We start from the raw sequence: 27,790 nt of genomic DNA on the forward strand, positions 1-27,790 counted from the left end.
TTTCAGCTGTGCTGTTGTAAATAAATCAAACAATTTCCACTTGTTGGTTTTATTCTTTACTAAAGCAAACACTGAGTCAGAGTTCACAAGAAAAGAAACTGACCCGGGAAATAAACAAAATTCAGATTTTACTTCTTAACCAGTGGCTCCCCGACTAATAAAGCATTGAAAAGTGAAAGGCTTTACTGGGATATCAAACCTCATCAGGTAAACTATTTACAATAGAACCATACCTCCCCCTCAGACAGGTCTTGTAATTACAGTATGTCACATGTGCTGATGCGTGGTGGAGGTGTCAGAGAGCCACAGTCTATCGTTATTCGATGTCTTCGGGCCGGACAGGATGCGGCAATGGGATGATGGACTTCTTCTCTGTGTCTCTGGACAGAGCCTTCCTCATGTCTGCAGGGCAGAACAGATGGCTCTTAAAGACGGTCAAACTTATACGCAAGAAGAGCTTGTCTTGATGGGGCAGTCGAGACAAACCCCTCACTTAAAATAGCAGAAAACTAACACTCTAAGAAGATCTATAAAAACTGATTACATCCATCTAGACAATTTGTGGTGACGGGAATTTTTCTGTACATGTAACATGGAATATAGACTCCATTATTCACATGTTCTTATTCCGATAGGAAAAGCACAGCTCCCCCCCCTTTTTTTTTCTGGAATTTTTCTCCCCAATTATATCCAGCCAATTACCCCACTCTTCCGAGTCGTCCTGGTCGCTGCTCCACCCCCTCTGCTGATCCAGGAGGGCTGCAGACAACCACGTCTCCTCCGATACATGTGGAGTCACCAGCTGCTTCTTTTCACCTGACAGTCAGGAGTTTCGCCAGGGGGACGTAGCGCATGGGAGGATCACGCTATTCCCCCCAGTCCCTCCCCCCAAAAAGTGCACCCCAACCAATCAGAGGCGGCGCTAGTGCAGTGACCAGGACACATGCCCACATCCGGTTTCCCACCTGCAAACAGCCAATTGTGCCTGCAGGGACACACGACCAAGCCGGAGGTAACACGGGAATTCAATCCGGCGATCCCCATGTTGGTAGGCAACGGAACAGACCGCTACACCACCCGGACGCCCAACAGAGCTTTCTAACGGGCGTCTCACACTGACAATAGTCTTGTACTACCCTGGTCCGGTTGGCAGTTTAAGATCCAGACTGGACAGTCCACCTTACCATATGCGTCCTCATCCGGTTCTCCATTGCTGGCGGAGTAGTACTCGATCACGGTCCTGTAGACGCTATAGCCGAGCTGTTTGTACATGTTCACCGCCACCTGGTTGGAGACTCGCACGAAGAGATCCACGAAAAACCCACCTTTCCTGAAAGTAACAGAACAGTTGCCTGTGTTTATGAAATTCAGATGCCATTTTTTTGTGGGCAGTGTATCCCTCATTCCTTCCAATTTATGTGTATAAGTTCAATTAAAAAACTCAATCAATACTTAAAAAATGTGATACCGTTAAAGACCAAAGAAAACAAGTTTTTCCCTTTACTATCAATGATATAAAAAGTCTACACACCCCTGTTAAAATAGATTTTTGTGATGTAAAAACCTGTTCCATTGTAGTTGGTATACACCTGCCATGAATTAAGGTGACTGTGATTAACCTCAAATTAAGTTGAGCTGTTCTGTAGGATTTTCCTGACATCATCTTATGTCCAACTGCAAAAGCCATGGTCCACAAAATGCTTACAAAGCATGAACGGGATCTCATTGTTGAAAGGTGTCGATCAGGAGAAGGGTACAAGAGAATTTCCAAGCAGAGATGGGCACATCTATCCATCCATTATCCAAACCGCTTATCCTGCTCTCAGGGTCTCGGGGATGCTGGAGCCTATCCCAGCAGCCATTGGACAGCAGGCGGGGAGACACCCTGGACAGTGGACAGGCCGCCAGGGCACAAATACTCAAAAAATTATCTTGTTACAAACTACAAATATTTGCTCATCAAATGTGTCAAAATAAAATACAAAACACTGGTATGAGAAAATGTATTTAATTAAAATAAAAGTAATTTGAAAATACAAAAATACATTCTGGGTGGCACAGTGGTTAGCGCGGTCGCCTCACAGCAAGAAGGTCCTGGGTTCGAGGCCCAGGGTAGTCCAACCTTGGGGGTCGTCCCAGGTCGTCCTCTGTGTGGAGTTTGCACGTCTTCCCCATGTCTGTGTGGGTTTCCTCCGGGTGCTCCGGTTTCCTCCCACAGTCCAAAAACATGTAGATCAGGTGAACTGGCCGTACTAAATTGTCCCTATGTGTGAATGTGTGTGTGGCAGCCTGTCTAGGGTGTCTCCCTGCCTGCCGCCCAATGACTGCTGGGACAGGCTCCAGCATCTCCGTGACCCTGAGAGGAGGATAAGCGGTTTGGATAATGGATAGAAAAATACATTCTATACAAACTATCACATTTTAGTAGCCTCAGTATGGATCTGACCTTAACCCCCCTACATTGAAAAGATGAGCTCTGCTAATTTCCCCACATCATGGATTTTAAGGGGCCAATCAGGACATCTTGGTTGGCTGCAAATTCATTTCATAGTTCAGCATCTCTTGATATATTCTCTGCACCATTGCACTTTGTCTCTTATTTCGCCTGTATATAGTCCATCCTTGTGTATATATCTGAAAATAGTTGCGTCGTCGTGTTATGTTATGTTAAGTACACAGAGAGCCACAAAACCGGAGTCAAATTCCATGTATGTGCAAACCTACATGGCCAATAAACATGATTCTGGTTCTGATTCGGGGGTGCATGCTGGGTGCTGCATGTGAGACAAACGGAGAGCTATAGATATGGAATTGCTTTATTCCTATTGGTCCAATACAGTAATACCACATCTCCCCTTTCTAGAGAATGAAGGGTAGACTACCTGTCTCATCAGTCCTTGTGGGATTATTCTGCTTCTTTTGTAGGAAGGTCTGTTCCTATCTAATTCCTGTGAGAAAGAACAATGTTAACAAAATAGTGTTACTTTAAGTGCTCAAAACTACACCCCTTTACTCCGTTTAACTTAACATAACACAGGGCTTTATTTCGCATGCTCTTATTTCAGTTCTCAGGTTCTCCTTTTTTAAGCCTACTAGGCTTAACTATGGCTCTCCCACACCTGGTTCTGAGTGTGGGAGTCTCTGCGGGTAAGTCTTGGGGTACCACAGCAGGTGACATGGGAGCCTACTCAGTAGTTGGCTCTGGCCTTTGTTGCTGTGGTAGAGAACCTCTGACTTGTGCAGGTGTGTGTAGAGATATCAAGTGCTGGAGGTTGCGTCTCACCACCCCGAGGTAGATCCACCAAGCAAGACCTCGGAGTGGAATGATTCTGGAGGACAGTTCCAGACACCCTTGGCGTTGGTTACCCATACCTGTTCTCCCGGTGGCAAGTCACCGAGCGCTTTAGCACGATGATGCCTGTTATAGTTGTCAGCATCTGACGTCCCCTTCTCCTTTTCCTTCGGGGCCAACGCGAGGCTGCCAGGCAGTGCAGGGTCCAGCTGAGAGGGAAGAGTTGGAACCATGGTGCAAAGATGTTGGCCCATGAGGAGCTGAGTTGGGCTGTAACCACTCTGGAGACGTGTGGCTCTATAGGCGAGTAAAGCCAGCAGGGTAGGGGTCTCCTGCCTTTTTCAGGAGGTTTTTCATGGTGCGGACTGCCCGTTTTGCTTTGCCTTTACTCTGCGGAAATCTCAGGCTGCCGGTGACATGTTTGAACCCATACAAAGCTGCAAAGGAAGTGAAGGCATGTCCAGAAAACTGTGGACATGCGGGCAAAAATCGACTTCAAATGAACAATGATCTCGGTGAACCTGGTGTGAGACAATTGCACGACCTCAACATACCTGGAGTAAGTAATCAACGAAAAGCAAGTAAGTTTTGCTTCCCAGGATAAAACAGGTCTTCCCCCAACTTTTGTCATGGTCTTCTAATGGCATGAGTAGCTCTTTGGGATTATGTCGTTCTTGTATGCATGTCCCACAGCTGAGCACCATTTCATTTACTTGCTGGCTGAGTCCCGGCCACCACACAGACTGACGAGCACGTGCTTTACACTTCACCACACCTTGGTGTCCTTCGTGTAGTTTGGCTAGCACATCATTCCACACCGCTGAAGGTGTTACGAGCCTTGTGTCTTTCAGCAGTAAGCCGTCTTTCACTGTGAGTGTAGCTCGCTCTGGCCAGCACCGGTTCCTGTTTTGCATGTGCTGGCCATCCTTCCGTGCACCGCATCATGACAGGTGAGCAGACACTGTTAGCTTTCAGCTGCTCTTTCAGGTTCTCCATGTATGTGGGGCTGACAGGTAGGCTTTGCATGACACAGTCCATGTAAATGTTGGTGCTTTCCATCAACTCCTGATCTTCTGTCGACATGCATGCTTTCACAGGTGAGTGTGACAGTGTGTCCCGCTGTCCATAGTGACTTTCCTGGCACATGCACAATGGAGTATGAGTAGCGCATCAGCCTCATCCTGAAGTGTCGGATTCTCAGTGGCAGAAGATCCAAGTGGTTGGACTCCCAAGTACGCTGAGGAACGGTTTATGGTCGGTCTCCAGGCAGAAATGTTTCCTTATGAGGAGATCCCGCAACCGTTCGCAGGCCCATGTGAGGCCCAGAGCCTCCTTCTCTACCTGCGCACCGTTCGATTGGAGTGAGCGACCGTGATGTTTAAGCCACAGGTTTCCATTTGTCCTCCCATCTCTGGAGCACGCCGCCTCCCAAGCCATATGATAATGCACCGGCTGACACTTTGGTGTCTCTGTCTGGGTCATACATGGCCAGCACAGGAGAAGACAGTGCTTTCTTCGGCGCTTTAAATGCCGTCACCTGGTCCACGCCCAGACCCAGCAGTTTTTCTTCGAAAGGAGGTCATGCAGTGGCTTGTCTTTTTCTGCTAGCTGGGGATGAACTTTCCCAGCTGATTGACCATCCCAAGAAAACTCCTCAACTCGCCCACATTTGTGGGCTCCTTCATCTCCGTGACGGCCTCCATCTTTCTTGGATCAGAGTAATGGCCCTGACCCAAGAAGACCACTTCGCTCTTGGAGAGTTCACACTTGTCCACATTCAGGGTGATGCCTGCTTTTTCCAGTCTTCGTAGCACGGCATGGAGTCGAGCATCATGCTCTCCCTGGTCCCGCCCCCACACCAGTGGGTCACTGACGTGGCAGACCACTCCTTCTAGCCCTTCTGTGACCTCCGCCATCCTGCACTGGAAGCTGATAGACTTTATCCGAAAAGACTCGGTGATGTAATATAACCAAAAGGTGCTAAAACAAAGTAGTAGTTTAGGGACGCGCACACTTATGCAACCACGCTATTGTAAGTTTTGTTTTTCTAAAAGGTTTCAGTTTGTTTTTCATTTGATTTTTATAGGTTGCAATTGCACATTAAAGGTGGAAAAAGTTCTGACATGATTTATCTCGGTTTCACTTTGTTACATCACAAATACCTGCCATTTTAAGATGGGTGTGTAGACTTTTTATATCCACTGTTCTGTCAAGTGTTTTTCATGGTGTCCAGTATAAAGGCAGATGTTTCATGGTTTTAAACAAGATAATGGAAACAACTGATTGTTTGGCTTTTCAAATGGTTGCTTTAAACATAGCTACTGATAAACTGATTAATGTAATGCTAAAATACAAAACCACAACATAATGATGAAGAGCAATGGATAGAAAGTATGACCAGAGGTCATTTACTCATCAAGACCCTTAAAACCCGTCAATACCTTACCGGATCATTTTATAAGCTAGTTTAAAAAATAAAAAGTCTTCATAAATAAAAGACTTTTGGTGTGATACAAAACATGGCTGCATCTAACCAGCGGCCTCGGCGTGAACGCCACCGTGCACGGTACAAACCTCTCCGAGATCTCCTCCAGCATCTCCATGAGCTTGGCAGCAAGGCCCAGCCTCCTGAACTCCGGCGCCACGGAGAGCGCTGTGACGTGGCCATGCCACTCTTCTCGCGCCACTGATCCCTCCGCCTTGCCCATGACTGGAATGTAGGACCAAGCCAGCAGAATGAATGACTGAACATGATCTGTGCATTTCCGCACACAGGTTACTAAAGCTGATCTCTCGCTACAGTAATGACACAAATAAAGGAAGTACGCTACAGGCCTCTGCTCATGTGGCGTCTTGGATGGACTGAATATGAGAATAGCACAGTGACAAGACACAAGCCTACCTTTATGACTACTACCAATAGATAAGAATTAGGTATTGGACTTTTTCCTGTGGGGAAATTCTCACTTCCAGGGGGTCAGAGGTCAGCTACAGACAAGCAACCCAGGAAGACTGTTTTACTCAAGGACACTATGGGTAGGGGAGACACTTTCAGGCACAGGGCTTGAAGGATAAACATGAGTCCAAATCTACTTACTATATCCCATCAGCTCTCCGCCGGGAGCCTCTGCAACGATGAAGTACTCGGGCCAGTGGGCAAGGTACTGGAGATAAAACGGGATTCCATACTGGGAGATGGGTTCAGGAAACCTTTACAGATAATAAATAACTGACAAGGTGGCACCACTGCAACCTTCTCTTGACTTTTGCTGGTTTACAAGGAAAACAATGGAGTGGTGCCATACGATGCAGAAGGAGAAAAACGCCGTCATTCCCCAACCCATAATATTGTCGTTGTGTACATCATTAAGTTGCATGTAATTCATCTGATACAATCCAAACGAACCGCGTACAAAATTGAAAGTAATTCTGCTATGACGGCTCTGCCATCATTCTCTGGATTCTCATCATCGATTCTCTGGCGGCGGCGTCTGAGAGGAGGACGCTGTTGAAATTACGTGCCATCATGGACAATGTCTCCCACCCACTCCGTGACATGCCGGTTTGGCACAGGAGTACTTTTAGCAATGGACTCACTCTGCCGAAAAGCACCACAGGAGGTCATTGCTGCCTGTGGCCATCAAACTTTACAACTCCTCCCTCAGACTCAGACCGTCAGACACTCTGAGTTAATGGTCGCTGGGCCGGCCCTGTCAGGTTTTGTTTGTGCGGCTTGTCGTGTGCTGCGGTAGTGCAGTACAGATGGGGGGGTTATGTGCCCCATGCTTGTTGATATGTTTTGTTCTTATTTCTATTTTTTTATCTTGTTAGTTTTTAGTTATTAGAGCGCGAGTGTCTGTAATAGACCTCACTTTCCCCTCCGGGGATGAATAAAGTGTTCTGATTCGGATCATAGCAGCTCCTACCCTTACGCTCACTTTCCAGCCAGAGACACTGGCTTCCTTTCCCTTCTGGTCTATTTCAGAAGTTGCTCTTGAAGCCTTTCTTCATTCATTCATACAAATCTCTCTGATATAACTAGTAGATAAGACTACACTACCACCCCCCCCCCAGCTTCTACTGTTCAGCCACAAATCATTACATCTAACCATCTCCCCTTTACAAATGTCTACAGCAATGTCTTCTTTGTACATAAATAGGACTATATTATGTGGTAAAATAATCAGCGACAATAATATCTGTGGGTGGCGCAGTGGTTAGCGTGGTCACCTCACAGCAAGAAGGTCCTGGGTTCGAGCCCCGGGGTAGTCCAACCTTGGGGGTCGTCCCGGGTCGTCCTCTGTGTGGAGTTTGCATGTTCTCCCCGTGTCTGCGTGGGTTTCCTCCCACAGTCCAAAGACATGTAGGTCAGGTGACTCGGCCATACTAAACTGTCCCTAGGTGTGTGTGTGTGTGTGTGTATGTGTTGGCCCTGTGATGGACTGGTGGCCTGTCCAGGGTGTCTCACCGCCTGCCACCCAGTGACTGCTGGGATAGGCTCCAGCACCCCCGCGACCCTGAGTAAGGATAAGCGGTTTGGAAAATGAATAAATCAATGTCTTCCACAGTAAGCCAGAAAAACAGACAGCTGGGTCCGGGCTAATTTCTGGTCCTAATTTTCTCTGTGGGACAAACAATGGCAGTCGAACGACGACGAAGCAAGAGAACGCATGAACGAGGAAAACGCCTTGCCAACGACAACAACTTGACAGGTTAAAATAAATTGAACAAAAACAATCCCGATGCCAAAACGTACATATCAGTGTTGTGATACATAGCGTTGTGATACATATCAATGTTGTGATACATATCAAAGTTGTGATACATATCAAAGTTGTGATACATATCAGTGTTGTGATACATATCAAAGTTGTGATACATATCAGTGTTGTGATACATAGCATTGTGATACATATCAATGTTGTGATACATATCAGTGTTGTGATACATAGCGTTGTGATACATATCAATGTTGTGATACATATCAAAGTTGTGATACATATCAAAGTTGTGATACATATCAGTGTTGTGATACATCAGTGTTGTGATACATATCAACGTTGTGATACATATCAAAGTTGTGATACATATCAGTGTTGTGATACATCAGTGTTGTGATACATATCAGTGTTGTGATACATATCAGTGTTGATACATATCAATGTTGTGATACATATGTGTTGTGATACATATCAATGTTGATACATATCAATATTGTGATACATATCAGTGTTGTGATACATATCAGTGTTGTGATACATATCAGTTTTGTGATACATATCAAAGTTGTGATACATATCAATATTGTGATACATATCAGTGTTGTGATACATATCAGTGTTGATATACATATCAATGTTGTGATACATATCAGTTTTGTGATACATATCAAAGTTGTGATACATATCAATGTTGTGATACATGTGTTGTGATACATATCAGTGTTGTGATACATATCAAAGTTGTGATACATATCAATGTTGTGATACATGTGTTGTGATACATATCAGTGTTGTGATACATATCAGTGTTGTGCAGAGGCACGGCGCTTTCCATGTCAGCCACCACCAGCTGGAAGTGTGTGTGTGTGTTACTCGGTCAACCTTCCCCTATCTCTATGCAACGACTCTGCACGGTTATTGACGCCACGTTGTTCGGTTTTGTCCTTTTCGGGTCGTGCGTTGTTGTTCTGTTTTTACCGTGGTGCCGTGGGCCCACGCGCCGGGTTTGCAGGCTGTAAAGGGGGGGGTCGAACCGAACCGAACCGACCTGCCGGGGAGGGGGACAGAGCAGCGGCGCTGTGCAGGGTAGGATACGGTCTCCGTCAGAGGGTCCAGGTTTCTGGGGAGGAACAGAGGGAAACAGCAGCGTGAGAAGCGACACAAGGCTGCGGGGTGTGTAAGCCCAACACAATGAGGCTGCCCGGCAACAGCGTGAGACGCGACACAACAGCGTGAGACGCGACACAACAGCGTGAGAAGCGACACAGGGGGGCTGAGGGGGTGCGCAGGCTACACTCACATGTTGTTGAATTTAAACAGATCGTCACACGTGAAGGCTCGTACCGTCGTCATCTTGGGTTCGTGTTCGTGTCCGTGCCCTTTGACACCGCGACGTAACACGGCGCGTCGCGCGAACAGACGCCCTCTAGCCCCGCGGAGGGGGACTGCAGCCACACGTCGCTCAACTGCTGCCATCTGCTGGTTGAAACTAGGAACGGCGGAAAATGAGAAATTACACACGTGTTCAGGTGTTCTAAACCGGTGTTTCTCAACCCAGTCTTCAAGGACCCCCTATCCTGCATATCTTCTTTGCAACCCTGAATAGGTACCTGTTTGTAGTTATTCAACCAATCAGCAATGAATTTTGTCAGATGTTGCACACCTTGCATAATTAAGTGCTGCGAGATGATTGGTCGAGTAAGTACAAGCAGGGCTGCCTATGCAGGGTTACATGAAAATCTGCAGGATAGGGGTTCCTTGAGGACTGGGTTGAGAAACACTGTTCTAAATGTTTCCGTGGTTCTCAACTCCGGTCCTGGAAGGTTTTGGTCAGAGAGGTTTCGGATCTGGGGAAAAAGGTGAACGTAACGAGTTAGAGGGGTAACGTTGATCAGCCACAGCATGAGGATATGGGAATGGGTAGGTTAAGAGGAGAGCTGGGGACTAGCGAGCAGCAGTATGGTTTCATGCCACGACAGAGCACCACAGATGTGATGTTTGCTGTGAGAATGTTGATGGAGAGGCACAGTATGTTTATCCTCTTTCACTGTTGTATCGTGCAAACACAACATCATTGCACGTTGTCCATCTTGGGAGGGAGAGATCCCTCCTCTGGTGCTCTCCCTGAGGTTTCTTCCTATTTTTTCTCCCTGTTAAAGGTTTTTAGGGAGTTGTTCCTTATCCGGTGAGAAGGTCTAAGGACAGGATGTTGTGTTGCTGTAAAGCCCACTGAGGCAAATTTGTAATTTGTGATACTGGGCTACACTCACTTGACTTGAGTTATAGAGAAGGCCAGGAAGAGTTATATTGTGTCTTTGTGGATATACAGAAGGGCGGAACGGTGGCGCAGTAGTTAGCGCGGTCGCCTCACAGCAAAATCAAATCAAATCAAATCACAAACCGGGTGCTCCGGTTTCCCCCCCACAGTCCAAAGACATGTAGGTCAGGTGTGTGTGTTCGGCCCTGTGTGATGGCCTGGCGGCCTGTCCAGGGCGTCTCCCCGCCTGCCGCCCAATGACTGCTGGGATAGGCTCCAGCACCCCCACGACCCTGAGAGCAGGATAAGCGGTTTGGATGACGGATGGATCCAGAGGAAGCATACGACAGGGTGCCGAGAGAGGAGGTGTGGTTTGTATGAGGAAGTCGGGAGTGGCAGAGAAGTATGTAGGAGTGGTGCAGGATGTGCATGAGGGCAGTGTGACAGTGGTGAGGTGTTGGAATGACAGACGGGTTCAGTGTGGAGGTGGGATTACATCAAGGATCGGCTCTATGCCCATTGCTGTTTGCAATGGTTTGGAGATCAGGCAGGAGTCTCCGTGGACTATAATGTTTGCGGATGACATCGTGACCTGTAGTGAGAGCAGGGAGCAGGTTGAGGAGAGCCTGGAGAGGTGGAGGTAGGCACTGGAGGGAAGAGGAATTTAAGTCAGTAGGAGCAAGGCGGAATACCTATATGTGTGGAGGGAGGACAGCGGAAGTGGAAGGGTGAGGATAAAGGAGTAGAGGTAACGAAGGCGTAGGTACTTGGGGTCAGCTGTCGATGCCCGATCCGAGTCAACTGTGCGCATGCGTGCAGCGACAGCGAGCAGCGACAGCGAGCAGCGTTGGTGGAGCGAGCTGGAGAGTGAATGAGGAGAGGGAGCTGTGACGGCGAGAACAAACGTTTTCCGAAGGTTTTCAATCAGGGCACAAGAGGTTGTTGATCATACAGTCGTAACTGTGCACAAACATTTTTAGTCCGATAGGTCCAGTAGTTTGCAAGATTAGCCACACACACACACACACACACACACACACACACACACACACACACACACACACACACACCTCCAGGCTACCGCCTTGCGGAGACAACGCCAGTAGCTGTGAATGTGGCGGCCATTGCCCTTAGTTCGAACACAACCCGCCAAAGGCTCAAACTCAAAGTTGATGACGACACCGGGGCTAGGGCCCTGGGGCATTCTGTCACTACACATCAACATTTGATTGGCTGATGATACAGTCACTCAAAGTTGTAAGCGGTTTGCGGTTTCAGGCCTCAAGGACAGGCTAGCAATAGCGCTAGTGCTGGTCCGAGGAGCTGTGATGTGTTCAGATGACAGGAAATCCCTGGTCAGCCCCACAAGAAAACAAGTAATGGAATTCAGATACATTCCAGGCACGCTTCAATTAAAACAAATTATGGTTTTGATTTTGACGGGGCCAGCAGAGAAGGTCCTGATGGCCCTGACAGCCCGCTGTAGTATTTGGCGCCAAGACGTTAGCAGCACATCCTTTAAGTCCTGTAAATTGGGGCCTCCATGGATCGGACTTGTTTTTCCAGCACGTCCCACAGATGCTCGATCGGATTGAGATCTGGGGAATTTGGAGGCCGAGGCAGCACCTTGAACTCTGTCATGTTCCTCAAACCATTCCTGAACAATTTTTGCAGCGTGAAAGGGCGCATTATCCTGCTGAAGGAGGCCACTGCCATCAGGGAACACCGTTGCCATGAAGGGGGGTACCTGGTCTGCAACGATGTTTGGTAGTACGTGTCACAAGTAACGTCCACATGAATTTCCGGACCCAAGGTTTCCCAGTAGAACATTGCCCAGAGCGCCACATCGCCTCGCCAGTCTGCCTTCTTCCCATAGTGCATCCTGGTGCCATCTCTTCCCCAGGTAAATGATGCACATGCACCCAGCTGTCCACATGATGTAAAAGAGGAGGTGATTCACCAGACCAGGCCAACTTCTTCCACTGCTCTATGGTCCAGTTCTGATGCTCACGTGCCCATTGTAGGCGCTTTTGGCACCTTGACTGGTCTGCGGCTACACAGCCCCATACACAGCAAGCTGTGATGTACTGTGTATTATAGCCACAATTCATATTGCAGCGAGCCACAGTAGCTCCTCTGTGGGATCGGAACAGACAGGCTAGCCTTTACTCCCCACGCACATCAATGGTCCTTGGGCGCTCGTGACCTGTCGCCAGTTCACCGGTTGTCCTTCCTTGGACCTTTTTTGTTAGGTACTGGCCACTGCTTGGAACATCCCACAAGACCTGCCGTTTTGGAGACGCTCTGACCCAGTCGTCTAGCCATCACAATTTGGCCCTTGTCAAAGTCGCTCAGATTCGTACACTTGCCTATTGTCCTGCTTCTAACACATCAACTTCAAGAACTGACTGTTGACTTGCTGCCTGACATATCACACCCCTTGACAGGTTCCACTGTTACAAGATAATCAAGGTTATTCACTCACCCGTCAGTGGTTTTAATGTTTTGGCTGATCGGTGTAGTGAGAGAATCCTCTCTAGGAGACCAACAGAGGCTGACACAAATAAGATAAACTTGTTCTGGAGCTCATCCTCCTCATCCTTAGCGTGTCCATCACAGTATATACGTAAAGCTGCATAGGTTGACGTCAAATAAGCAGGTTTAAATCAAGGCTTGCAGCGTTTCAGCATGCAAGATGTCACAGAAAAATCACATCAGTCGAAAACCCTGCACCGCCACACCTCAGAGTGCCAAATCAACATATACGGTCACAGTTTATAGACACAATCATGACTAAAACCAACCTATATTTGTGAAGAGGTCTACATTACATGCCCAGACACAGACCTAGTATGTTTTGTTGAAGAATGTAGATTTTGGAACTTTCTTAAACCACCATAACAAGAAACAAAAACAATATTTTTGTGAAGTGTCTCATCTCAGTGCATTTCTTAAAGCCACCCTCCCCCAGTAAGTTACACTTGAAGTAAACTGATATTTTCCATCCTCTGTTCTCTCCTAGGCCATTCACAATATTGAACAATAGCACTCCTTAATCATTTTACACACACTTGGTGGAGGGGTAAGGTCCTCCCTCGGGGACAGGGTGGAGGTGGAGTGTACACCTTTCGACAGGCGGCGAAACAGACCGAGTCCTGCTGCGCCTCGGACAGCGTCAGGGCTCTGCGGGGATAGGAGGTGTTGTACGGTGGCACCTGCTCTAAGCTTGTCTGTTGGAAAATGTAACGTGATTGTAAAGCCCTCTGGGACTGAGTCGTGATTTGGGGCCGTACAACTTAAATTTGACTCAGCTTGAAGAGGGAGGCCACGCAGATGGAGTGGCTTCGGGTGTGGCCGTTCTTTGGACTCGTTGTTTTCACCGCAGCCCAGAACTCCACAAACAGGTACTGAGAAACATCCAGTGTCTCTCCATCTACTTTTTGTATTCACACCTCACTGCTCATTCTCCACCTGCTGGTTTCAGCCATCCCCATCGGTCCTCCTACCTGCTTTTGGTTCCGAAGGTTCTCCGCCCAGAGGTCCGAACTCAGCTGTCCGTCACCGTCCTGACTTCCAGGCCGCTCACGGTGCAGGCTCACATTCTGCACGGCAACAGCAGCGTCGCTTCCAATTCAACCAGAGTTGGTGGAGGTAAACCTTCTCCCGGTTTGTTTGACATCTTTAAGCTTTGGAAAATAATATGATTGAAAATAAACTAATGTCACCACCCTTACAGAAAAAAAGCACACATAGCATTTCCCGTGTGAAAACTTATAACATACGTGCTGTACAGATGACATCATAAGTAGTCATGCTATACAGATGACATCATAAGTGGTCGTGCTATAAAGATGACATCATAAGTAGTCGTGCTATACAGATGACATCATAAGTAGTCGTGCTATACAGATGACATCATAAGTGGTCGTGCTATACAGATGACATCATAAGTGGTCGTGCTATAAAGATGACATCATAAGTAGTCGTGCTATACGGATGACATCATAAGTAGTCGTGCTATACGGATGACATCATAAGTAGTCGTGCTATACAGATGACATCATAAGTAGTCATTGCTATACAGATGACATCATAAGTGGTCGTGCTATACAGACGACATCATAAGTAGTCGTGCTATACAGACGACATCATAAGTAGTCGTGCTATACAGATGACATCATAAGTAGTTGTGCTATACAGATGATATCATAAGTAGTCGTGCTATACAGATGACATCATAAGTAGTCATTGCTATACAGATGACATCATAAGTGGTCGTGCTATACAGATGACATCATAAGTAGTCGTGCTATACAGATGACACCATAAGTAGTCGTGCTATACAGATGACATCATAAGTAGTCGTGCTATACAGATGACATCATAAGTAGTCGTGCTATACGGATGACATCATAAGTAGTCGTGCTATACAGATGACATCATAAGTAGTCATGCTATACAGAGGACATCATAAGTAGTCGTGCTATACGGATGACATCATAAGTAGTCGTGCTATACAGATGACACCATAAGTAGTCGTGCTATACGGATGACATCATAAGTAGTCGTGCTATACGGATGACATCATAAGTAGTCGTGCTATACAGATGACATCATAAGTAGTCGTGCTATACAGATGACATCATAAGTAGTCGTGCTATACAGATGACATCATAAGTAGTCGTGCTATACAGATGACATCATAAGTAGTCGTGCTATACAGATGACATCATAAGTGGTCGTGCTATACAGATGACATCATAAGTGGTCATGCTATACAGATGACATCATAAGTAGTCGTGCTATACAGGTGACATCATAAGTAGTCGTGCTATACAGATGACATCATAAGTGGTCATGATATACAGGTGACATCATAAGTAGTCGTGCTATACAGATGACATCATAAGTGGTCATGCTACACAGATGACATCATAAGTGGTCATGCTATACAGATGACATCATAAGTAGTCGTGCTATACAGATGACGTCATAAGTAGTCGTGCTATACAGATGACATCATAAGTAGTCGTGCTATACAGATGACATCATAAGTAGTCGTGCTATACAGATGACATCATAAGTAGTCGTGCTATACAGATGACATCATAATTAGTCGTGCTATACAGATGACATCATAAGTAGTCGTGCTATACAGATGACATCATAAGTGGTCGTGCTATACAGATGACATCATAAGTGGTCATGCTATACAGATGACATCATAAGTAGTCGTGCTATACAGATGACGTCATAAGTAGTCGTGCTATACAGATGACATCATAAGTAGTCGTGCTATACAGATGACATCATAAGTAGTCGTGCTATACAGATGACATCATAATTAGTCATGCTATACAGATGACATCATAAGTAGTCATGCTATACAGATGACATCATAAGTGGTCGTGCTATACAGATGACATCATAAGTAGTCATGTTATACAGATGACATCATAAGTGGTCGTGCTATACAGATGACATCATAAGTGGTCATGCTATACAGATGACATCATAAGTAGTCGTGCTATACAGATGACATCATAAGTGGTCATGCTATACAGATGACATCATAAGTGGTCGTGCTATACAGATGACGTCATAAGTAGTCGTGCTATACAGATGACGTCATAAGTAGTCGTGCTATACAGATGACATCATAAGTAGTCATGCTATACAGATGACATCATAAGTAGTCATGCTATACAGATGACATCATAAGTAGTCGTGCTATACAGATGACATAAGTAGTCGTGCTATACAGATGACATCATAAGTAGTCGTGCTATACAGATGACATCATAAGTGGTCGTGCTATACAGATGACATCATAAGTGGTCATGCTATACAGATGACATCATAAGTAGTCGTACTATACAGATGACATCATAAGTAGTCGTGTTATACAGATGACATCGTAAGTAGTCGTGCTATACAGATGACATCATAAGTAGTCGTGTTATACAGATGACATCGTAAGTAGTCGTGCTATACAGATGACATCATAAGTAGTCGTGCTATACAGATGACATCATAAGTAGTCGTGCTATACAGATGACATCATAAGTAGTCGTACTATACAGATGACATCGTAAGTAGTCGTGTTATACAGATGACATCGTAAGTAGTCGTGCTATACAGATGACATCATAAGTAGTCGTGCTATACAGATGACATCATAAGTAGTCATGCTATACAGATGACATCATAAGTAGTCGTGCTATACAGATGACATCATAAGTAGTCGTGCTATACAGATGACATCATAAGTAGTCGTGCTATACAGATGACGTCATAAGTAGTCGTGCTATACAGATGACATCATAAGTAGTCATGCTATACAGATGACATCATAAGTAGTCATGCTATACAGATGACATCATAAGTAGTCATGCTATACAGATGACATCATAAGTGGTCATGCTATACAGATGACATCATAAGTGGTCGTGCTATACAGATGACGTCATAAGTAGTCGTGCTATACAGATGACGTCATAAGTAGTCGTGCTATACAGATGACATCATAAGTAGTCATGCTATACAGATGACATCATAAGTAGTCATGCTATACAGATGACATCATAAGTAGTCGTGCTATACAGATGACATAAGTAGTCGTGCTATACAGATGACATCATAAGTAGTCGTGCTATACAGATGACATCATAAGTGGTCATGCTATACAGATGACATCATAAGTAGTCGTACTATACAGATGACATCATAAGTAGTCGTGTTATACAGATGACATCGTAAGTAGTCGTGCTATACAGATGACATCATAAGTAGTCGTGTTATACAGATGACATCGTAAGTAGTCGTGCTATACAGATGACATCATAAGTAGTCGTGCTATACAGATGACATCATAAGTAGTCGTGCTATACAGATGACATCATAAGTAGTCGTACTATACAGATGACATCATAAGTAGTCGTGTTATACAGATGACATCGTAAGTAGTCGTGCTATACAGATGACATCATAAGTAGTCGTGCTATACAGATGACATCATAAGTAGTCGTGCTATACAGATGACATCATAAGTAGTCGTGCTATACAGATGACATCATAAGTAGTCGTGCTATACAGATGACATCATAAGTAGTCGTGCTATACAGATGACATCATAAGTAGTCATGCTATACAGATGACATCATAAGTAGTCGAACTATCACATGTGACGCACGGTCCTGTGCACATGAAGCTGGAAATACTCTGTGTGTTGGACGTCTCATGTTACACATGCTGCCAGTGTGGATGTTTTTCCATGTTAAATTTCACACGTGGAGCTTTTCACATATGAAATTTGTGTAGCTTTTCCACAGCAAACTATCTGTAATTGTGCATTTTCTCAATTTTAAGACGCAACAAACTTAACAATCGCGTCAATTTGTTTATTTCAAGGGTCGACTGTGCTGCTGTCTTTACCGCCGGTAAGTACATTCACTGCACTGCATTTGAAAGCTGCCCAGTTTAGTCCAGTTAATTCGTACAGACCTAAATCACAGCAACGGTCTGGGGGTATTTTACATTTACACAAGGAGGAACAGGCAGAGACAGCGAAGGACAATAGATGACCCCATTTATCGTCAGACCCTTGATTCATATAAAGACAATCTCCGCGAGGAAAAAAACTTCTCAGGGAAATGGATGGGACCAACTTATGAGGAATATCAGTGGAGGGTTTGCTCTTCCGGTACGGATGGGCGTGTAGTAAGGACAGAGGGACAGATTAAGAAAGAAAACACGCAATAAAGAATTAATGGACGTTACTTTGTGCTTAGGCAAACGAATTCTGCTTTGTAAATTTCCCATACTCTCTGCCATCGGTTACAATATTCGTTTCTTCTGGATGAAGACTAAAGAAATATTGGTAACACTTTCTATGAAGCTTGCATCTATAACGCCCCATAAGCATCTATAACGCCCCATAAGCATCTATAACGCCCTATAAGTATAGCTAGAAGTCATTGTAAGATTCATTATAACCATGTATACGCCCTCACAACACCTCATAACCACCTTTATGATACATTATGTCAATTTAAAACGGATTTATGCATTATAAATATGTTGTCATTAGCCTGTTTATGTCAAATGTCATAACGCATCATAGCCAACTTGTTCTGCTGAAGTTTTGTAGAGATGCATAATGAGACTTCAGTGCTATTTCACAGTCTTCAGCCATAGCCTTTTAGTCATTGTAATACACATTATATGACAGTATGGGCGTTATAGATGCAATAGATGCTTATAGGGTGTTACAGATGCTTATAGGGCGTTATAGATGCTTATAGGGCGTTACAGATGCTTATAGGGCGTTATAGATGCAATAGATGCTTATAGGGCGTTATAGATGCTTATAGGGCGTTACAGATGCTTATAGGGCGTTATAGATGCAATAGATGCTTATAGGGTGTTACAGATGCTTATAGGGCGTTATAGATGCTTATAGGGTGTTACAGATGCTTATAGGGCGTTATAGATGCTTATAGGGCGTTATAGATGCTTATAGGGCGTTATAGATGCAAGCTTCATAGAAAGTGTTCCCGAAATATTTTCTTTTCTTCAACCAGAATGGAGAAATTCCTCTCAGACAGAAACACTGCTGCATAGACACCAAAGAGAGTTCAAGTTAAGAATTTAAAACCAAACTTGATCCGATCCAAATCCAGAGTCTCTTTTCTGGGCTGAGACCCTCGGGCCAGAGGTCTCCTGCCACCTCGCCTTTTGTTTTCCGGACACATGAGACGTGTATGGAGCGGTCAAATCCTCCCCGGCAGACCCTGCATTGTTGCGGCAGCATAGAAAATAGGCTTTCACACAAACAGCAGCATGTCTCACAAGGTCAGTCACCTTCTAGACGTCATAGCCGGCAATAGTTCCAGAGCAAGATGCGATCCTTTATCCTATGTTCAAGTCTGATCTGATATCTAATGTATTTATTCTTGTATTCAGATTCCAATTTTACATTTGAACTAATTGTTTTCAATTCTAATACTTGCTACCTCGATTTTACAACTAATATCGTCTCTTTTTTTAACTTTGTCATGCATTTTTTACTGTCGCTTTCTTCTGAAAAAATACGTTAGCATCATAATAATTATATAGTATTTATTAGTATAATAATAATAATAAATCAATCTTACATAGCGCTTTTCTAGCACTCAAAGTGGCTTTACAATAAACGGGGTGAAACAAGACAACAGGTAAACATAGCAGAGTCTCGGGCACTCAGGGGTGGATGGGAAGGGGGGCTACGAGAGGGAGAAGCGGCAGCCACACACCACGCCACACCGGCAGTACTCTCCCACTTAAACACACACACAAAAGGGCAACATCAACAACAACAACAACAACAACAACAAAGTAGCACGAGTCCTGCCACCTCACGCGCTTCATTTCTCCGACACTGAGGAAGTATCGCTACGCTGCAGGGGCGATTCTAGGACCAGAGCTTTAGGGGTGCTGAGTACCTAGAGTGCTGGCCGGCCAGGCAAGATACATTTGGGGGGGTGGATCAAACCATTTTCGAAGCATGGGGGGGGGTGCTGTATTTTTGTTGTTAAAATATTACGTTTAAACCATATACTGGATATGGTTTTGACATTTCTTCAGCTTATTAAACATGGACATACAGTAAAAAATACAAAATCTCTTCAATTTTAGGGGTGCTGGGGTTCAATTTAGGGGTGCTGCAGCACCCCCCAAAATGAGCTAGACACGCCTATGCTACCGCTGTGTATTCTTCCTCCTCTGCAGGTTTTTGTTTACTTCTTCTTCCTCCCTCCCTCATTACGCTGTGTATTCTTCCTCCTCTGCAGGTTTTTTGTTTACTTCTTCTTCCTCCCTCCCTCGCTATGCTGTGTATTCTTCCTCCTCTGCAGGTTTTTGTTTACTTCTTCTTCCTCACTATGCTGTGTATTCTTCCTCCTCTGCAGGTTTTTTGTTTACTTCTTCTTCCTCCCTCCCTCGCTATGCTGTGTATTCTTCCTCCTCTGCAGGTTTTTTGTTTACTTCTTCTTCCTCCCTCCCTCGCTTCCCCCAAATACACATAAGCTACCTGCCAGCGTGCACACGCTGACCCAAACTGTGACCAGTACATGTAGTGTCACATGGGCCGCAGACAAGTGCTTAGTAGAACTAGACGTGCCAACAGAACTCAGACGAGTTTCTGAGATGAGAAAGACCATCTGATGAACAGGGACGAAGAGGGTCTGGGAGAGGACACTTCAATATCCCCTTGAAACGTGAAACCCCGCCCACCGTGCTTGTACCTGTCACTCAAAGGTCAGCTCATGAATATTAATAACTAGACCGCTCCCTCACAGTTCTTGAGATAATCGGGAACGGTTATGGATAAAGGTATAACACAACGAAATATTAGTCATCTACAAATATTTGTTATTGTTTTAATGTTTAAATATTCTAATGTTTTGCTGATTTTTTTTATGCCACGTTGAAGGGTTTTAAACATGAAAAGTTAAATCTGATTATTGATGTCACTCCAGGTATAAAACCAAACTTTTTTTGTTTTTAAATTACTTTTTAATCTGGAGCCGGTTGCACAGAGATGCACTTTGACTGTAGCTTAGATTTAGCACATAGACGTCGAACATCGCCTGTTTATCCACTACTACTATTTTCGGCTGCTGCCGTTAGGGGGCGCCACAGCGGATCGTCCGTTTCCATTTCTTCCTGTCTTCTGCGCCTTCCTCTGCCACACCAGCCACCTGCATGTCCTCCCTCACCACCTCCGTAAAGCTGTCTAATTCTTCCTAAATACGACAGTCCCCGGGTTACGAACGCCCGCCACGCGAACTCCCGTACTTACGAACCGACCTCCCTAAAGCCGCGTATAATATAGAAAAAAAAAAAACTCGAGTTACATACACACAGTGGTTGGGCACTAACGAGCGGACGGACTACTTTGCGCCGCCGCCCGAAACAGCGCCGGGTGGAGAACGCCACGCCCTCGTCGCCATTTTAAGTCGCCTCGCGTAAACGTCGCGGTGTGCGTGGTTTTCACGTACGTTTTTCACGTTCGTCCTCGTAATCGTGGCTTCAGTGCGCAAATCTGACGCAAGGGAAGGCGAGGCGCCGAAGAAAAGGAAAAAGTGGAAAAGTGGCGATAATAAAGCGTTCAGAGGGAGGTGAAACGTTTCCCCCACTTACCCGGTGAGGCGGGGCACCCAGCGGCCTCTCTCTGGCGTCAAACGGCCGCTCCCGGGACGCTGGCAGGTGGGCAGTTTGAAATTAAGAAAGGTTTTGTTTTAACATGTTTTAAACCGCTTGTAAACTACTAATAAGACCCGTGACCCTTTAGCCGAGCGGTGAGTGACGTCGCCTTGTGGTGCAGTACACCCTGGATCGAATCCCGCACCGGGCAAGAAAATAACCGGTCACATTGGTGGCAGCGGTGGGATCCGGAAGTGTGCGGATCCTCAGAAGTCTCTTCGGAGCGCGGGAAGAACAAAGCGCGAAGGCGCGCTTCCGGGAGAGGGTGACGACTGTAAGCTACTAATAATACGCGTTAGCCCCTAGCTAACAGGTCTGACCCTTTAGCCGAGCGGTTAGTGACGTCGCCTTGTGGTGCAGTACAACCCGGATCGAATCCCGCACCGGGCAAGAAAATAATCGGTTACAGTAGTTAGATTTATTATTATTACCGTGTGGGAGTTCGGAGAGACGAACAACTTCTCTCTTCGACCACCAGGCCGCGTGTGTCGTTTATTTCCCTATATATACCAACCCCGACCAACCACACGGCGCCGCGTCACCATGGCCGAACCCTGAGCCCTTATAAGGCCCAATGTACTGTAGCGAATTCGGGGGACGACGCAACCACAGGAACTGCCGCGGCCGGGAAGCGAACCCGTACCGCCCGTACCGCAGGAGACATCGCTAACCGCTGGACTAAAGGGTCAGACCCGCCACCTAGCGGCCAGCGTGTCTTCTTATCCATGCACGTTACATTATACTCCAAATGTGGGCTAGCAGACAGACGTCTCTCGACAATTTTGACGTCATGAGAGACGCTTTTTGCGTCTCGCAGGGCCGTCGTGTACACCAGTGTTTCTCAACCGGGGGTCCGCGGACCCCTAGTGGTCCGTGGTGTAATTGCAAGGGGTCCGTGAAAATAAAATATCTTTTAAAAAAAGATCCTATGACATTTATAGAAATAGGATTATTTTACTCAAATGTGACTGAGACCTTTATCTACCTAAACTATAAAGGGTAACAGGACTTTTTTCTCTAATTACATCTGTTTCGCAAGTGTCATTTATTGTATTTTAATAAGAGATCTCGCTCCCGTTTGCATTGTTAAAAGTTACTGCATAAGAATTCTGTTGTTACATATATCTCGTCCCTAACTCTGTAGACCGGTCTAACATAGCTTTGTGCAGCCAGCCCCAGAACAGGCTTTCTCGTCCTCGTCTGCAGGTTCTCGCCAGTGAGCTGAGCTACTGGCGTCCATACCAGCTGTTGGTCAGCGGCTACGATGGGAACACCGTGACCTTCACCAACTCCACACGCCTGCGCTTCAGCCCCAAATGCCTGTCCACCTTCATCCAGACAGACAAGAACAACTACAAGGCCGGGCAGGAGGTGAAGATCCGGGCCGTGTCCGTTCACCCGGATGGTAAACCCCACAAGGAACCGGTCGATATAATCATTAAGGTCAGCTTGTTGTTAACGTATGGATCACTTTGTTTTTCAGATTTACACACTTTTTATTAGTGTCCCTGTCACTGTCTCTTTACATCTATCTATCTATCTATCTATCTATCTATCTATCTATCTATCTATCTATCTATCTATCTATCTATCTATCTATCTATCTATCTATCTATCTATCTATCTATCTATCTATCTATCTATATCTGTCTGTCTCTGTCTGTCTGTCTGTCTGTCTATCAGGATTCCAGAGGGAACATGGTCAGACAGTGGTTTTCTGTAGACGGCGTTCTCGGTGTCGTATCCAAAACACTTCAGCTGTCTGAAAACCCGCCGCTCGGCAAGTGGACTATTGTTACCACAGTCAGCGTACGTCTGCTTCACCTGACATCCTGGCAAATGTTTTGTTGCCCAGAAATAAGGTCATGTTTTGAACAGTGATGTTTGTCCTCAAGATGTTGTTTTCCATTCTACCAGGTAGTTCATTATCCTTGACCTGTTGTTCCAGGTTTAAAACCTCCCTGATTGGAGGCTGAATAACTGGAGCAACAAGTAGAAATGTAATGCACTATCAGGTAGAATAGAAAGCTAATAGAACTGCTGGTACCTGAGGACTTGATTGAGAACCACTGATTGAAACCATGTCCTAATATATCCCAGTCATACAGATATTGAGGGAATACAGACAACACGCAGTCCTTCCTAAAAACATCTACTGCAAATGTTCCTCCTAACAGAGGAAATATGGACCCTGAACAGTTTTTCATATTACACTTGTTTTACAAAGTTGACATGTAAGCGCTGAATATCAGATTGAATGACTTGTTTTTGTGTGTATTTTAAACTGATTTAAGAGATAAGAGACAAAATCAAGTTGTTGTTTTTTTTTTTTTTTTTTGGATTTACAAAACTTTGGCTGTTAATGAAAATAAGTGTTTGTTTTCTAGGGAGTGGTCAGTCAGAAGCATTTCACTGTGGCTCATTATGGTATGTATTCTTTGACTCTTAGATATTGCTATTCAGACGTCACAGTACACCGTCTCTCACCTTACTATTGTTGTAAACCTGAGTCACGTAGACCACCACCGGAGTCACGTAGACCACCACCTGAGTTACATAGACCACCACCGGAGTCACGTAGACCACCACCGGAGTCACGTAGACTACCACCTGAGTCATGTAGACCACCACCGGAGTCACGTAGACCACCACCTGAGTCACGTAGACCACCACCTGAGTCACGTAGACCACCACCTTTGTCACGTAGACCACCACCGGAGTCACGTAGATCACCACCGGAGTCACGTAGACCACCACCGGAGTCACGTAGACCACCACCTGTGTCACGTAGACTACCACCGTAGTCACGTAGACCACCACCTGAGTCACGTAGACCACCACCTGAGTCACGTAGACCACCACCTGAGTCACGTAGACCACCACCGGAGTCACGTAGACCACCCTTTCTTTGCAATGAAAAGCAAATGGTTCTTGAACGACTCTTGCTGAAGCTGAATTCTTGTCAACTCGGTGAATTCAGCCCCTCAGATAAGAGCTGTCCATTATCTTCAGTATTCTGTTTGGTCGAGTTTTAACACAACTGATCAGACTGTCAACGGCACACTCACTGCGTTTACGTGGTGTTAGAAGAAGTCGATTTATTGCGCTAGTCCGACTAAAACTGGACTTTTAAAATGCACGTAAACGTGTTAGTCTGACTGAAATTGTACTAACTCGAACTTCTCGAAGTCGGGCTAACACACCGAGGTAGCGCGGTTGGGGATCGATTTACTCCGGCATGTATACGCTTCAATCGACCCCGAACTGGCCTAGGCATTCTGCCTATGGTCCATAGTTCCTGTTTTCCAATAGCAACCAGCTGAAAGGGGGATATCGCCCCCTGCCACGCTGGGGTCAGACATACTTCCATCAACAAACTGATCCTCTCGCAGTTCTTGTATACTGGGACAACAGCAGCGGTCCAATTACGTGGCCTGCTCGACTTAACTGTGCATGTAAACTCGGTCACTATTCTAATGTGTCCAAATCTTAACATGTTTTTCAATCAACATTACCCCCCCACCCCCCGCCCCGCCCCATTATACACAATCAGTTCCTTTTGCACCGCTGACCTGACATGCACCTAACCATGCCGATAGGGACTTTGTCTCATCTATGTGTACCATGTGCATGTTCACTAGCACGTGTTTGCACTTTCATGATTCATTATTCTTTTGTGCTTATTAGTATTTTTTAGTTTTTGAGTTTAAAATACATTGCGTTCTCTTGTTTATTGCCATTGGCACCATATGAGATTGCTCAAGTCCAAGTTTTGTTGTGCGTATACCTTGGTTCACATTGTAGTGACAATACATTGAATTGAATTGGACTGAAATGAATTGAACTGAACTGAATTCGACTGGTCTGACTGAGCTTGCTCCTGTTGTAAAGAAAATCCATGTCTGCTTTGTTTGGTTTTAGTGCTCCCCAAGTTTGAGGTCCTGATAGATGCCCCTGCTGTTGTATATCATGAGGACAGTCTCGGGGGCTTTGTCACAGCGAGGTGAGTCAATCACAGTGAGCTTTAAATCAGCAGGAAAGGTCAGCGCTTCTCATTCACACTTGCTTCACAAATCGAAGTAGCGGTGACAGAAAAATGACTTGCTGTCCTGTCGAAGGTTATGAACGGGTTGTCCCTCTCACCCTGGGACAAACAGGGTTGGGGGAAACGACATTTCGTTTAATGAAATGACAAAGTGTTCCTGATTCCTGATTCACCGTTTCTCAGGTGGTTTGTGTCTTCCTCAATCTTGGGTCCTTCACCAGAGGCCTGGGAGTTTTGAGGGTTTTGTGCAGTATCTTAGCTGTTCCTAGGACCTCACTCTTCTGGACAGAGACCTCAGATGTTGTTCCTGGACTCTGCTGGAGCCACTGTCCCAGTTGGGGGGGGGGTCACAGCCCCTAGTGCCCCTATTACCACTGGGACTACTGTGGATTTCACCTTCCACATCCAATCTAGTTCTTCCTTAAGGCCTTGGTATGCCCTTGGTTATGCCTTTCAGTGTGCACTTTCCCAGCTGGCATTTTACACTCTACTGTTAAGTGCTGGACTGTCTCAGGGGCGTCTTTGCACACTCTGCATCTTGGGTCATGTCTGGTGTGGTAGACCCCTGCCTCAACCGATCTGGTCCTGAGTGCCTGTTCTTGTGCTGCTATGATCAGAGCCTCTGTGCTGTCCTTCAGTCCCGCCTTTTCTAGCCACTGGTAGGATTTCTCCATATCAACCACATCTTCTGTGTCGATGGTGCATCCCATGGAGGGGCTTGGTCTTCCATGACACCTCCTCTTCTTCTTCCTCCCCACCGTCCGTCCGTCCTCTGCTGCCTGAGGTACTCATTCAGCGGTTCGTTCTGGGGGGGACCTCTTTCTGATGTACTCGTGGATGCTCCTTGTTTCATCCTAGATAGTGCCCCCGACACTCACTAACCCTCGGCCCCCATCTTTCCACTTATCCTACAGTCTCAGGCTGCTGGACTTTGGGTGGAACCCTCTGTGTATTGAAAGGAGTTTCTGTGTCCTGGTGTGTGTGTGTGTGTGTGTGTTTTAATCACATTGGCAGCTAATGAGTGCGTGATGCACGAAACAAGCTTGTACTGAAATGTATTAAAGTTTTTTTTTGCCTACATCTATCTTTATACATACATGTATATGTGTCTCCCCGCCTGCCTGCCGCCTAATGACTGCTGGGATAGGCTCCAGCATCCCCGTGACCCTGAAAGGAGGAGAAGTGGTTTGGATAATGGATGGAGATACATATATATATTTGTTGATAGGAGTCAACATACCACGGTCTGACCTCTAACTTTTTAAAACAGGCAAAAGTTAGTTCATACTTCTTACCTTTTATGAGCCGCTATGTAGTGTCGTACATTTGGATACGTGAAGAGTATTTCTTGAGTGCTGGCAGATCTCGGATATAGTAAACATCTAATGTTCTTGTATCTTTCATGGCCTCTGTGTAACGTTTGTGTATTGACGATGTTGCTGAAGACATCAGATATGACATGGAACATTTAGTCGTGACGGTAAAACCTCACAGGTCATGATCGCAGTCCTGTGTTTTCTGATTTCACAGGTACATGTACGGTAAACCTGTCCAGGGGCACGTGAATATAACCTACTTCCACCATTTCCATGGCATTGAAGTGGCGTATGATGACGGAAAAGAGGTACGTCATCCTTTACCAGGGCCTTTGCAACAGTGAAAATGTACTCTATTCGGGCATCCGGGTAGCGTGGCGGTCTATTCTGTTGCCTACGAACACGGGGATCGCCGGTTCGAATCCCCGTGTTACCTCCGGCTTGGTCGGGCGTCCCTACAGACACAATTGGCCGTGTCTGCGGGTGGGAAGCTGGATGTGGGTATGCGTCCTGGTCACTGCACTAGCGCCTCTTCTGGTCGGTCGAGGCGCCTGTTCGTGGGGAGGGGGGAGATTGGGGGGAACAGCGTGATCCCCCCACGCGCTACGTCCCCCTGGTGAAACTCCTCACTGTCAGGTGAAAAGAAGCAGCTGGCGACTCCACATGTATGGGAGGAGGCATGTGGTAGTCTGCAGCCCTCCCCGGATCAGCAGAGGGGGTGGAGCAGAGGCCGGGACGGCTCGGAAGAGTGGATTAATTGGCTAGGTACAATTGGGGAGAAAAGCCCCCCCCCCCAAAAAAAAGGAAATGTGCACTATTCAGAATCATGTACTGTATTGATTTGGTGTCTGCAAATGTGTTTCAAAAGACCACCCTCAATTTTGAGAAGATACTGGTACAGGTTCAAATCTCTGA

The 27,790-nt window shown here is 45.9% G+C and overlaps 2 protein-coding genes across 3 annotated transcripts in view; one reads left to right on the top strand and one right to left on the bottom strand.

Moving 5' to 3' along the window:
• Positions 1 to 47: 47 nt before the first annotated feature.
• On the bottom strand, positions 48 to 9,409 carry naa20 (N-alpha-acetyltransferase 20, NatB catalytic subunit). Of its 2 annotated transcripts, none has more exons than XM_056294327.1 (6): positions 9,314 to 9,409; positions 9,109 to 9,133; positions 6,390 to 6,480; positions 5,867 to 6,002; positions 1,185 to 1,330; positions 48 to 402 (listed from the first exon to the last, which is right to left on the bottom strand). In XM_056294327.1, the coding sequence occupies exons 1-6, from the start codon at positions 9,364 to 9,366 to the stop codon at positions 317 to 319; spliced, it is 537 nt and encodes a 178-aa protein (XP_056150302.1). In that variant the 5' UTR covers positions 9,367 to 9,409; the 3' UTR covers positions 48 to 316. The 2 variants fall into 2 exon arrangements, with proteins under 2 accessions (XP_056150302.1, XP_056150301.1); XM_056294326.1 differs by having other exon boundaries at positions 6,390 to 6,502; positions 9,062 to 9,133; positions 9,314 to 9,372.
• Positions 9,410 to 13,603: 4,194 nt separating this feature from the next.
• cd109 (CD109 molecule) overlaps positions 13,604 to 27,790 on the top strand; it is a 57,218-nt gene continuing 43,031 nt past the window's right edge. The window contains exons 1-7 of the mRNA XM_056294239.1: positions 13,604 to 13,674; positions 13,755 to 13,921; positions 22,659 to 22,957; positions 23,198 to 23,323; positions 23,902 to 23,941; positions 25,436 to 25,517; positions 27,090 to 27,183. Of these exons, the coding sequence (XP_056150214.1) occupies positions 13,604 to 13,674; positions 13,755 to 13,921; positions 22,659 to 22,957; positions 23,198 to 23,323; positions 23,902 to 23,941; positions 25,436 to 25,517; positions 27,090 to 27,183 (879 nt within the window). The remainder of the gene's footprint in view (positions 13,675 to 13,754; positions 13,922 to 22,658; positions 22,958 to 23,197; positions 23,324 to 23,901; positions 23,942 to 25,435; positions 25,518 to 27,089; positions 27,184 to 27,790) is intronic.

The sequence above is a fragment of the Lampris incognitus genome, chromosome 15 (assembly GCF_029633865.1).
Source record: "Lampris incognitus isolate fLamInc1 chromosome 15, fLamInc1.hap2, whole genome shotgun sequence".
Classification (NCBI taxonomy): Eukaryota; Metazoa; Chordata; class Actinopteri; order Lampriformes; family Lampridae; genus Lampris; species Lampris incognitus.